This window comes from Canis aureus, chromosome 37 (assembly GCF_053574225.1).
Source record: "Canis aureus isolate CA01 chromosome 37, VMU_Caureus_v.1.0, whole genome shotgun sequence".
NCBI classification, from domain to species: Eukaryota; Metazoa; Chordata; class Mammalia; order Carnivora; family Canidae; genus Canis; species Canis aureus.
This window is the reverse complement of record NC_135647.1, coordinates 20,597,331-20,608,365: the sequence shown is the minus strand read 5'-3', so window position 1 is coordinate 20,608,365 and position 11,035 is coordinate 20,597,331. Positions and strand designations below refer to the sequence as shown.

The 11,035-nt window shown below is 55.0% G+C and overlaps 1 protein-coding gene and 1 long non-coding RNA gene across 2 annotated transcripts; one reads left to right on the top strand and one right to left on the bottom strand.

The window, feature by feature from the left end:
• Positions 1-820: 820 nt before the first annotated feature.
• Positions 821-9,900, bottom strand: NRN1 (neuritin 1). The gene is made up of 3 exons (XM_077886520.1): positions 9,605-9,900; positions 5,298-5,442; positions 821-2,038 (listed from the first exon to the last, which is right to left on the bottom strand). Exons 1-3 carry the CDS (start codon positions 9,657-9,659, stop codon positions 1,810-1,812), a joined length of 429 nt encoding a protein of 142 aa, XP_077742646.1. The 5' UTR covers positions 9,660-9,900; the 3' UTR covers positions 821-1,809.
• On the top strand, positions 2,274-3,901 carry LOC144306876 (uncharacterized). The gene is made up of 2 exons (XR_013373935.1): positions 2,274-2,805; positions 3,670-3,901. It is a non-coding gene; the product is annotated as an uncharacterized LOC144306876 (long non-coding RNA).
• Positions 9,901-11,035: the final 1,135 nt, after the last annotated feature.

The following is an 11,035-nucleotide window of genomic DNA, read 5'->3' as shown; positions in this document are numbered from 1 at the left end:
CCCACCCCCGCGGGAGGCCACCCCTCCCCCTCCAGCAGCTCCCTCCCATCCTCCCCGGCTCCTGGAAACCAGATTTCAATTCCTTGAACCCAGAGACGCAGGCTCGGGTCGCCCTCCCCCATTCCTGCTCCAGTTCCCGCTGGGCTCGGACCCCGGTCTCCCCTGCTCCGTGCACTCTCCAGTGTTTACTTCTCTCTAAGGCCATGCGGGGCCTATAAATAGGACAGGGGGAAGCAGCTCGACTGCAGATCAATAGGGCCCCGTCTCCTCGCCATGTCAGCTGAGCTGCCTTATTAATTATGAAAGGATTCACCTGAGCCCTGCCAGGGACCACAGCCTCTCCGCGGCCCCTCTGCTGGAGCCCTTAATGGTGGTTGGTCCGCAAGCTGCGTCCGGCCACCGCAGAGGAAAAGGCGAATCGTGGTTAGGACCCGGCCCGCGCGGACCGAGGTCAGGGCTCCGACCCGCCTGGGGAGGGGGCCGCAGGCTGGGGACTGGCCTTGGGTCTAGGTGAGCTGTAAGCCCCCCCCCCCCCCCGCAAGTCCCATTCCCCCTGAAACCTCCTCTAGAAAAGATCTCTGCTTTTTATTTATTTTTTAAAAAATTAAAGTTCCACTTTCTCTTCTTGAAGTAAACAGAATTTCGAAAAGGTGGCAAAGTGACCTAGTCGAAGAGGGCCTGCTTGAAGACCGTAGGCCGTCGACCCGCTTGCCAACAGGTGCATCCGTCCTCTGGCATCCTGGGTCCCTACAGGTAATCAACCAGGGGGCAACTGGGCCAAGAAAGCAGGCTTGGGGCAGGAAACAAAACGACACCCCCATTTCAAACAATAACTTTTATTTTATACTTCTCTATACTTTGTAGCAAATCTTTTTTTTTTGCTGAATTTAATTTATAATAAACTTTTTAAATTACATCTCTCTCTTTTTTTTTAAAATCAAGGCTCTTTTATGTCAAAATCTTTTTTTTAACTATATTTTAGATTAACATTTAACATCCCCCCCCCCTTGTGATCTATACCGTTGGATATTCAGGTATTACTGTATGTGTAACAGCTAAAAGAAGAGGGGAAATAAAGGCAGTGGACTTGGAAAGATGTATCGACAACAGCAGGTAAAGCTTAACCTCTCAGTGACTTTAGCAGCGATTCTTCTGGAAGCCTTTACCTAGACACCCGAGATTTCCTCAATCCCTTCCCTCTCTCCCTCCTATCCTTAAACCACAAAGCCAACAATCTGTCCTTTCACTTTCCTCGAGGAGAAATGTGCAGTGGAAATGATCAAAACAAGATACTGTGGAAGAAAGACGTGAGAGTGAGTTATTTTCACCATATGCTTCCCTCGTGGACATCTCTCTTGAATTCATTCCCCTGGCCTTCTCCTCTCCTCTCTTTCTTATTAGGAGGAGCCCATCATTTGTCATGTATTCACATGATTAATATAGTAGGTGGCCCAGGGCCGTTCCTGAGATTCTTGTGCCAAAAAAAATAAAAAATAAAAATAAGATTAAAATTAAAATTAAAAAAATGGGGGTGGGTTTGCCGTTTTCTTATTTTTGAGTGAAGACGGACTAAAGCTGAGGTCCGATTTTGGCTGTGCTTGCTTGCTCACTGATTGGTAACATTTGGCAAATGAAACACAAGGAACCCAACGAAATCAAAAAGGAGAATCAGGATTTCCCACAATCCTATATGAGTGTTTTCAGCATCACAGAGAATCACAACGTCCCCAAAGAACGAATGGATCTTCCTCTCGATTTCCGGGAGCATGGAGTGAGTGGGTGGGCGCACGGGGGGAGCCGGCCCCGCGCTCAGAAGGAAAGCCAAGTCGCTAAAGCTGCCGAGAGAGACACCAGGAGCAGAGGGAGCGCCGGGAGCAGGGACCCCGCCGCCCCGTTGCCGCTGCCGCAGAGTTCGAATAAGCTGCCTTGGATGTTGAGGTTTTTGGATTCTTTTCTCAGTTTATCCCACATATCTTTCGCCCCTTCCTGGCAATCCGTAAGGGCTGTGACCGTGCAGCTGTGGAAATCCTCCCAGTATCTGGCGAGGAATAGAACAAAACGGAAGCAGGTTGACTTTGGGGGCGCGGGGAGGACCCGGGCCTGCGCCCCTGCGCCCCCGCGCCCCCTGCGCCCCCGCGCCTCCCCCCACCTCGCCGCCTCTGCAAACCCCTCCGGGCGCCACCTCCCACCTCCCCTCCACCGCCGCGACCTAGCGCGGCTCTCCCCACACCTCGGCCCACACGGCAAGCCACCCTCCGAGGGCAGAGGCCGCCCCGGCGGCGTCTGGTCTCCCTTTCCCGGCGGGGACCCAGCAGCCGGGAGCCGGGCCGCACCCGCTGCGCCGCGCTGGCACCTCGGCCTGCGCAAACAGATTGCTCGTCCTCCTCGGGGAAAGCTAGGAAAACAGTGCTAAGCCTTGCAAGCTGCCGCCCATTAATGCCTCTTAGCTTGCAAGATGGGTTACTTGCTCAGAGCGCGGCCCTCCCCGCCTGGCTTCTCAGATCTCCTCCCCCTGGTCCCTTCCGTGTGCCACCCCCCCTCCCCGCTGCGGTACCCCCTCGCCTTCGCCCGCACTCTCCCTCCTCCCTTCCTTTTGTTTCCCGTTCATCCTTTCCCCTTCCCTTCTTTGTCTTCCTCCTTTTTCCTCCCCTCGGTTTTCCTCTGTTCGGCTCCTCACTTCCCCTTCCTCCTCCTCTCCCCCCTCCTCTGCGGCCCTCCGTGGCCCTGGCCTTGCTCTGCACAGTCCCCCCGGCTCACAGTCGGTCCGGAGACTCCTGCCTGCCTGTCCCCGCCCCGAGTCGGTCGGTGAGTGTCGGTGCCCTGGGGTCAGCTCTGCAGCCACCACCTGCTCGGGCCAATCTCCGTGCGCCCGGCCCCTCCTCTTCTCCCTCTCCAAGGTCCTCCGTGGGCTGAGACCCCAGGAAGCCCCTACCCCACCCCCCAGGGCCTTCCCGGTGTAGTAGGCTGCCCCCCGGTCCGCGACTCCGGTGGGTGCCGCGTTGGTGCCCAAGGGCTGCCAGCCTTCCAGGGCCCCCGCTCCCCGCCTCTGCCCGGAGCCCCGCGCCTTCCTCCTCAGCCTCTTCCTCCCACCCTGGGCTCAGCTCCTAGCCCCGCCCCCACAACCTTCAACCAACCTGTCCTTTTTTATTGTCCCCCTTTCTTCCGAAAACCCAAAATAGATCCCGAGACTAAATATAATTCCAACCCGTGATCGATTCCCGGGGCGCTGTCTCCTTTCGGCACTGGGTCGATCTGTGCGTCTAGCTAACTCCGGGCTGGCTCCCTTCACCCGGGCCTTCAGCGCCAGGTCACCAGCGACGCCCTCCGCGCAGTGTCGTGGTGCTTTCTCTTACCTCTCCCTGCTGCTCGCTAGCCTGGACTGTAAGAGCGTTGAAGGCAAGCGCCCTGTTTGATTTATCCTGGTTTCCACTCCCACCCCATCTTCTGGCTGATAGCAAAGATAGAAATGCTTGTTGCAATGCCTTGAGCTCCGGCTGGTTTCTAACCACCTTTGCGAGTCTCTAATTTACGAGGGGAGCCTGAGCACAGGGCTCCTGGGTTCCTCAGTTTATAATAAATAGCAAGATTTAGAGACACTAAGAGGTGGAGGGACACCCCTCTGCAGTCATTGCACCTCCCAAAGGATATCTAAATCTCTCCATCCTTTAGGCATGCCCAGATGGGCACAGGACCCTCCCGGAAGAGGAATAGAGTGGAAAAGAGCAGATATGGAACTGAGAGGGGGGTTTTCTTCAGCAGAGTGTTGAGCACTAATGAAGTGGGAGCCCAGACCCAGCAGTGGCCTGCAGCTTTTGGGGAGCGGGGAGGAGGAGTCCTCCTCACTTCCGTCCTCCAGGACCAAGTCCTGCTAAAAAATAAATAAATAAAAAAATTAAAATAACTTGGAATAACTGAATTTTGACAAATGATAGAAAATTTGGACTGATCTACAACTAACCTTTCGTCGAGTGTTGGAGAGGCTTACCTATCATCAGACATTTGGAATAAAGTAGGTGGGTGTGCAATCCAGATCCAGCCTTTTGTCCCTTTTCTGATAGGAAGGTACCAGTTACTTAGCTGCCCTAGCTTTTGGTGGATACCAGGGTATTTAGGACGGGGTCTGGAAAAATCGACCCCCATTTATTTACTCATCATTTAAACAAGTCAACACTCCCTCCCCAGGACTTAGGGCGAGAACAAGGACTTCACTGTAAAGAAATGATGGTAAAGAAATGATGGTGCAGAATATCATTTCTTCAACGTATGGGGAACAAGGAACACCTCTTCCTTGGCTCTTTGGTAAGGGCTATTCCTGGGTGAGGGGTGGGAATTACAGCTCTTTTTGAAAAATAAAGTAAAATAAAACATGTGTATGTGTGTGTGTTGCAGAAGCTGGAGGCACTCCTAAGGTCTGTAGCAGCTAAAATGTCATTAGTCTACTACAGTAGGGCTCTAAGGTAGTTACTTCCTTTGCCAGTGGGAGCAGTGCTTTCCAGCCAAGCTCTGGGAAAAGCCACTGGACCTGGCCATAAACTCCTTCTTAGCCCTTAGCTGCACTGGCCTGGGGATACCAAGTGGAAGCAGAGAGGAAGGCGGGGGGCGGCAAGGAGAGTGGCTATCCTAAACCTCCAATCTGCCACAAGCCCAGCAGGATGGTCACCGGATGCCCAGGACATAACTTTTCTTGGGCCAAATCATTAGCACAAAACAAAATATTCTTTCAGCCTCTCTCTTAGAAAGAGGGACCCGCGTTCCTTTGCCTGCACCCAATTGTTCTTGGTGTGTAGTGGAAGGGGGTTTTATCAGGGGAAATGGACAAAAAAACAAGGGGAGTGACTTTTCCTTTATGCAAACCTAGTATTTTCCTAAAACGCTCCTTGAACCCAAACGAACTGTTCTTCGGAGAGCACCCAGGAGTCCACTAGTTCACGTAGGAAAAAAAAAAAAAAAAGAAAGAATGAAGACTGCCTCCAAGTCGAGCAAGGAAGTGGAGCAGCTGTCTCTGGCCCCTGGCTCCGGGTTCCAGGTCCAGGCGTTGAGCGCCGGCGCCTGGGTGCGGGTGAGGCTGCGCAGGGCTGGGCCTGGCCCCCGCGTGGGAGGATCTTCCTCTGCCCAGCTCAGGCCACAGGATCCTCCTGGGCAGTGCAGGCCCTGGCCAAAGCCGGAGGGCGAGAGCCCAAAGCCCAGCAGGCTCGGATTCGCGCTGGCGGGGACTTCAGAGCGCAGGCCCGCCGGCCCTCTCTGACCTCAGCAGCGCCCCCCAGACAAAAACCTAGCAGGCCAAAGAGGACACTTACGTGCACACGGTCTTGATGTTCGTCTTGTCGTCCAGACCCTGCGGGTAGTTGGCCATGCTGTCGCCCAGCTTGAGCAAACAGTCCGAAAAGCCCTTAAAGACCGCATCGCACTTGCCCGCTGCTCTCACGGCCTGTACCAGGTACGCTGCGGGGAGGAGGGGACACCGGTCAGCAGCGTCGTCGCGACCCTGCCTGCCCTGCAGCGCTGCGCGGGGCCCCAGGGTGAGAGGTGAATGAGAGCTGGGGCCCGAGGATCACTGACCCGCCTCCAACTACTGTCGGGTGACGACTGTCCGCGGGTGAGCGGGTGCGGGAGGGGGAGGCGAGTCCATCCCTTTCCTGCAGCTCCCTCCCGCATCTCGCTCAGCATCTTTTTCTGTTTCCATCGCCCCCTCTTCTCACCTCCCCCGTCTCTTTTATTTCTCTCTTTCTCCTCACTCCCTCCTTCGTTTCCCAACACTTCCCCAGCAAGCCCGTCCTGGCTCTCGCAGCGCAATCTTTGCATTTCGGAGGTGACGGGGGTGGGTGCAACGACAGCAGAGTGCGGGGGCGCGGAAGGGGTGCGGGGGCGGCAAAGCTTGCGGCCGCGCAGCTGGACCGCAGGCCCCGTCGTGCCAGAAAGCCTCGGGCCGGGGCTTGGTGGGTGCTCAGCCAACACTGCTGAATTGAATACATTAATAAAGTCTCTGGAAGCCGGCAGCAGCCATCGACGCGGGTTGTTTCATTATAAAGCTGATTGCCTCCCGCGGAGTAGGATTGCCCTCCCCACCTCCACCCCTACCCCCCCCCCCTCCTGGAGAAAGAGCAGCCTCTGTGTCCAGAGACTGGGCGGGGGGTGATGAGTTGGTTTGGGTAGTCCGGGCCGGGCGGGGAGTCTCGGCTGTGTTTGCTCGGGTGACCCCGGGTTACCTCCGCGGGGGGCCGTATCCTCACGGCCACATCCTCTGTCTGCGTCTCAGCTCCCCGCACACCCGGAGAAACCAAAGTCCCCAAACGGCCTGCGGCGGGTGGGACGCTTTCTTTCCAGGCCCCAACCCTGCAGGGCGCAGGTGGCAGTCGCCCCGGGGCTCTGCGCTTCCAGCTCCGGGTTCCCTCCAGGGGGTGAGGCAGGGGGAGGGGGTGGGGGGTGGGTTAGCGGCCGCCACCGCGGGGAGGAGGGGCGCGGGAGGAGGGAGGTAACCCCAGCCGCACCGAAGTCCTCGCTCCTGGCCTCCAGGCGGCCAAACCCCACGGCGCCGGACTGCCGCTGCCAAGGCCATTTCTGTCCATCCCAAGGCCAACCCAACAGACTAAACGCTCCCTGGCGCTCAGCCAAACGCAGGCGGGGGGCCGGGAGGGGCGCAGGAACCGCTGATCCGAGCCGTTGGGGCTACAGGGGAGCAGAGGGTTGGGGCCTCCAATGCCCGGGACCCCGAGCGCCCGCTCCCTCCTGGACAGTGTTCTGGTCACCACGGCCTGTGTGTGAATGTCTCCAAGGAGGGCTAGACACCTCGCTGCCCCCGCCACCCCGCAGCCGCTGGTCCCCAGAGCCGGGCCACAACCAGACCGAGAGGGAAGGTGACCGAACCTGCAGCAGCCTCCGGGAGCTCCGCGTTTGCAAATTGCTGCAGGAAGAGCTAGGCGGGCCTTGCGCTTTCTAATCCGGAACGGGAAGCTCTGGGGAAGGGACTAAGGTTAACTTCGACCTCGGCTCCAGCAGATACGTAAACCTTCACGAATCTCCCTCCCCACCCCACCCCCACCCCCAAATATGAAAAGCCCTTGCAACTGCAACGTAGAATAGAACATTGAGATAGAATAAGCCAATCTTTGTTCTACTAGGATGCGGTCACAACGAAACGAATCCCACACGTCCTCCTCTGTAATGCATGCCACAAATGCAGCTTTGCAGCCCCAGAACCAAGGAAAATACAGTCCATCCTCCCCCTCCCCCACCCAGCGTCCCGTCTCACCTTACCCTTTATCTCCACCCCTAAAACTCAGTGGCGAGAAAGTAGCCTTTAAGATGCACGGACAATATTTTAAAAGGGGGGACCCGGGGCCCGATGGGGGCGGGAAGCGCTCCCGTCACGGTTTCTTTGCGGGAGCTGCTGGAGAAGACCCTCCACACCGCGCATGTGTGAGTGTGTGCGTGTGTAAAATAAGAAGTCGTGAAAAAAAATTTTTTTTTTTTGCAACTATAACTGCTTCGTCTCTAGTTGGCTGTGGGAGGACTGTAGCTTGCGCGCGGGACGTGTTTGGAGGCTCGTGCCTCCGAGCAGGTCACACAGCCCATGCGACCCTCGCTGTCCTCCCTGAGCTCGGCTTCCGCGGGGCTCAGGCGGGCGACCTGGGCTCCTTTCCTGCCCTCCCTGGTGTCCGCGGCTTGTGCCTTTTCCATCCGTTCATTCATTCGTTCAACCTCTCATTCATTTCAAACTTCCTCCCGCGTGTCTTCATTTCTGTTCGCCACCCTCTCCGTCTCCCCGTCCCTTCCCAACCCCCCACTTTTGTTGCCAAATGTCAATGATTTGGGACAGCTCCCAGCCATGAATTAAAGATTGAGGCTCTGGTACGGGAAAGGGCAGACATTCGGAAACAAACATGCTCCATTTCAATTCCACAACCAACAAATGGTCATTTGCCGGCCGAGGTTAATGTGTTCCAAGCATATCCCGCATGCACAATCGCTCTTTTTTTTTTTTTTTTAACCCCTCCTAAGTAAGGTTATTTCCCTCCAGGAAACAGAGCCCCGAATCTGCTCCGATTAAAATCCCTATATTAAAGGTAACTGCTGTCTCCTGCTCTCTAAAAATTTGCAGGCTAATTGCAAAATGCCCCATTCACTTATTCCCCACATTTAAGGAATTTGCTGCAATTAGAATCTTTAAATTTTATTGAATCTCTTTGCACTGATGTCAAAGATTCAAAAGAACCAGATTCAAAATATCAAATCACTTCTTAGATTTAAGGGAAAATACCAACATCCTGCACACAGTCTAAAATCCCTATAATGCCCATGCAAAAAAAAATATGCATACACAAAATCATGTCAAATACATTTAAAGACCACTGCAAAAGAATCCATTTTAATGTATAGATAAGTCCAAACCCTATTTCTTCCACATTTCTCCTGGGGAAAATATTATGCATTTCCTGCTGCCCCATTCCTTAAAGCATCCTCCTACCCAAATACTGCAAGGGTTTGTCTGTAAAGAATGCTACAGCCTGAAATGATAGGAGGCAACAATTCCCTCTGTCTCCAGAAAACCCGTTTGAAGAGTTTCTATTTTTTCTCTTGTCCATTCTATTAATAATCTACTTCACTATCACTTTTAGGTCAGGTTAATTAATGCTCCAACCTGCATCGCAGAAGTGGGGTTTCTAGTGCTGCCTTCCTTCCATCACGAATTCCTCATTCTGGATGGAAAAAATGTGAACTTTTAAAAGCCCCAAAACAGTGTAACTAGGACTCAACATTCCTTAACAGAAAATGGGGACTAAACAAATCGGTCATAATTAACCCCAAACAAACAAAAATAACAACCCCCCCATGTGACATATTGCAAACACTTCTTAACCCTTTCCTATATATAAAATTTGGATACCTATGTGGCTTTCCACATAGGACAAATATTCATAGAAAATTATATCCATGTCTATTTGGCTATATTCAACCTCCTCAATGATAAACATATTAAAAGATGTAGTCTGAGGTTCCCTATCATTCTCATTTTGCCCCTGAGCCGGGTCTGCGGTGCCCGGTGCAAACGCTGCAGCTAGAATATGGGGGGTAGGGGGGTGGCGGGTGAATGACAAAGTTCTAAATGCAGCAGTCTGAGCCCCGAAATATCTTTGCTTTCTGCACATAAACTTTCCATTCTAGCTGCCTAGCCATCTTGTTCCTGCATTCACCTTTCGACCCTTCAAAATAATACCTTGCAGCATCGCAGGGGCCAATGCATTGCCCCAGAGCGCAGGAAATCTGGTCTACCCCGAGAAAGGGAAGCAAAAATGGACGTGCGCTTTGGGGTTTGGGGGGGGGTGTGCAAAAACCAGGGGAAAAGCCCCCTCCTGAAAACGGCCAGCTGCATACATTTCCTGGCGAACGTTTGGAGTCTCTCTCTCTCTCTCCTTTTTTTTTTTTTTTTTAAGAAAAGCCAGCCCGGGACGCACGAGTCCCTAAGAGCCGATGCCCCCACCCTTGGGGGCTTGCCGGCTTCTCCGCACCCCCGGAGCAGCCGCGGGCCAGTCGGTCCCCCTGGGCGCAGCGGGCCGGCCCGGCTGCCGCCTGCACCAGCCGCAAGCCCGGCCCGGCGGCCACTTACCTATTTGCACCGCGAGGATCAGTGAAATATATCTGCCGTTCAACTTAAGTCCCATCCTACGTTTAGTCAAACCATTTGCGACCGCAGACCTTTAAATAGTTAGTTTAGAGAACGCGGGGGAAAGCTGAAAAATAGGCATTGCCAACAAGTTCCAAGAGCGACGGAGACTTTATGCACGGGGAAGGCAGAGGGAGGAGAGAAAGAGAGGGAGCGAGGAAGAGAGAGAGAGAAAGAGAGAGAGAGAGAGAGAGGCTCGGAGAGAGAGGGGGGAAGAGCTGGGAATGGTTCACTCCATTAGGAGGGGGCGGAGGAAGTACAGCCTCACGCCCACGAGCAGGCCTGACGTGGGGGATGACACGGAATGATTTTTTTTTTTTTTTAAATAAAGACACCTTGGTAGAGAATCGCCATTTATAGTCATCAGGAGCTGGAATTAATCAGATATCTCCAATTAATGTGCGGTCCAAACGAATTCTCGCCTCCCGGGGGTGACCAGTTCCCGGTCCCCGCGGTCACCCCCCGCCTCCTCGCTGCTCGCGCGGGGGGGGCCCCCAACCCCGCCTCCTCCCTGCGCGGAACGGGGGCTCCCTCTCCCCTCCCCGCCTGGAGCCGGGGAGTCCTGGCGCGCCCACTCGGTTGTTGCAAGTTGCTTCCCCCTCCTCCATCGGCTCCACGGAGAATCCAGCCCCTCTCCGTACGGTGCAGTGGGATTTAAACGGGCCAGATTCGGAGAGGGGGAACAGCTAAAGCAGCTCTATTAATTGCACACCCCCGCTCAGCCTCCTGCCCCCCTGCACTTGCCTCCCCTCTTTCTCGCCAGAGCCTCGGCTGAGCTCTGGGCGCAGCCTAGAGCGCGTGAGCACACACTCACGCACACACCCGCGCACGCCCGCCAGCCGAGCGCCCCCGTGCCCGCCTGCTCGCAGCGCAGCGCACGGGAGCGCGCGCACACGCCCAGGCCCCGGGGGTTTGGTCCGCGCGCTTGCCCCCCCCCCCCGAAATCCACGTTTTCTTTTGCCCTCCGTGAATTTCGCCACTTCTGACGCCGCAGGGGGCGAGACCCAAGACACAGCGGCACCTGTTCTGGGGGACCGGAGAGCACGGAGAAATGAGCCTCTCCGCAAAGAGGATTGTCCGGATACTAGAGATTCGCTAACTCTCAGAGCTTTAGGAAATTTCCTAGGCCCTTGATAGTATGCGGGGCTCTTTCGGATTCATGATGCGCCTCTTGGGGTTATTTGTTGAGCCCCACACACACGTACACACACGCACACACGTACATCACGTACGCACACCCGCATCCACATACACCTGCACTGTCTTTGGATGCGCGGGCACAGACCCTGTGTAGACGCAGCCTACTCTGCAACCGAGTGCTGCAGCTGCGTGTGTGCTCCGTGCAAGGTGCTAACCACGACAGCTTGCGTTAAG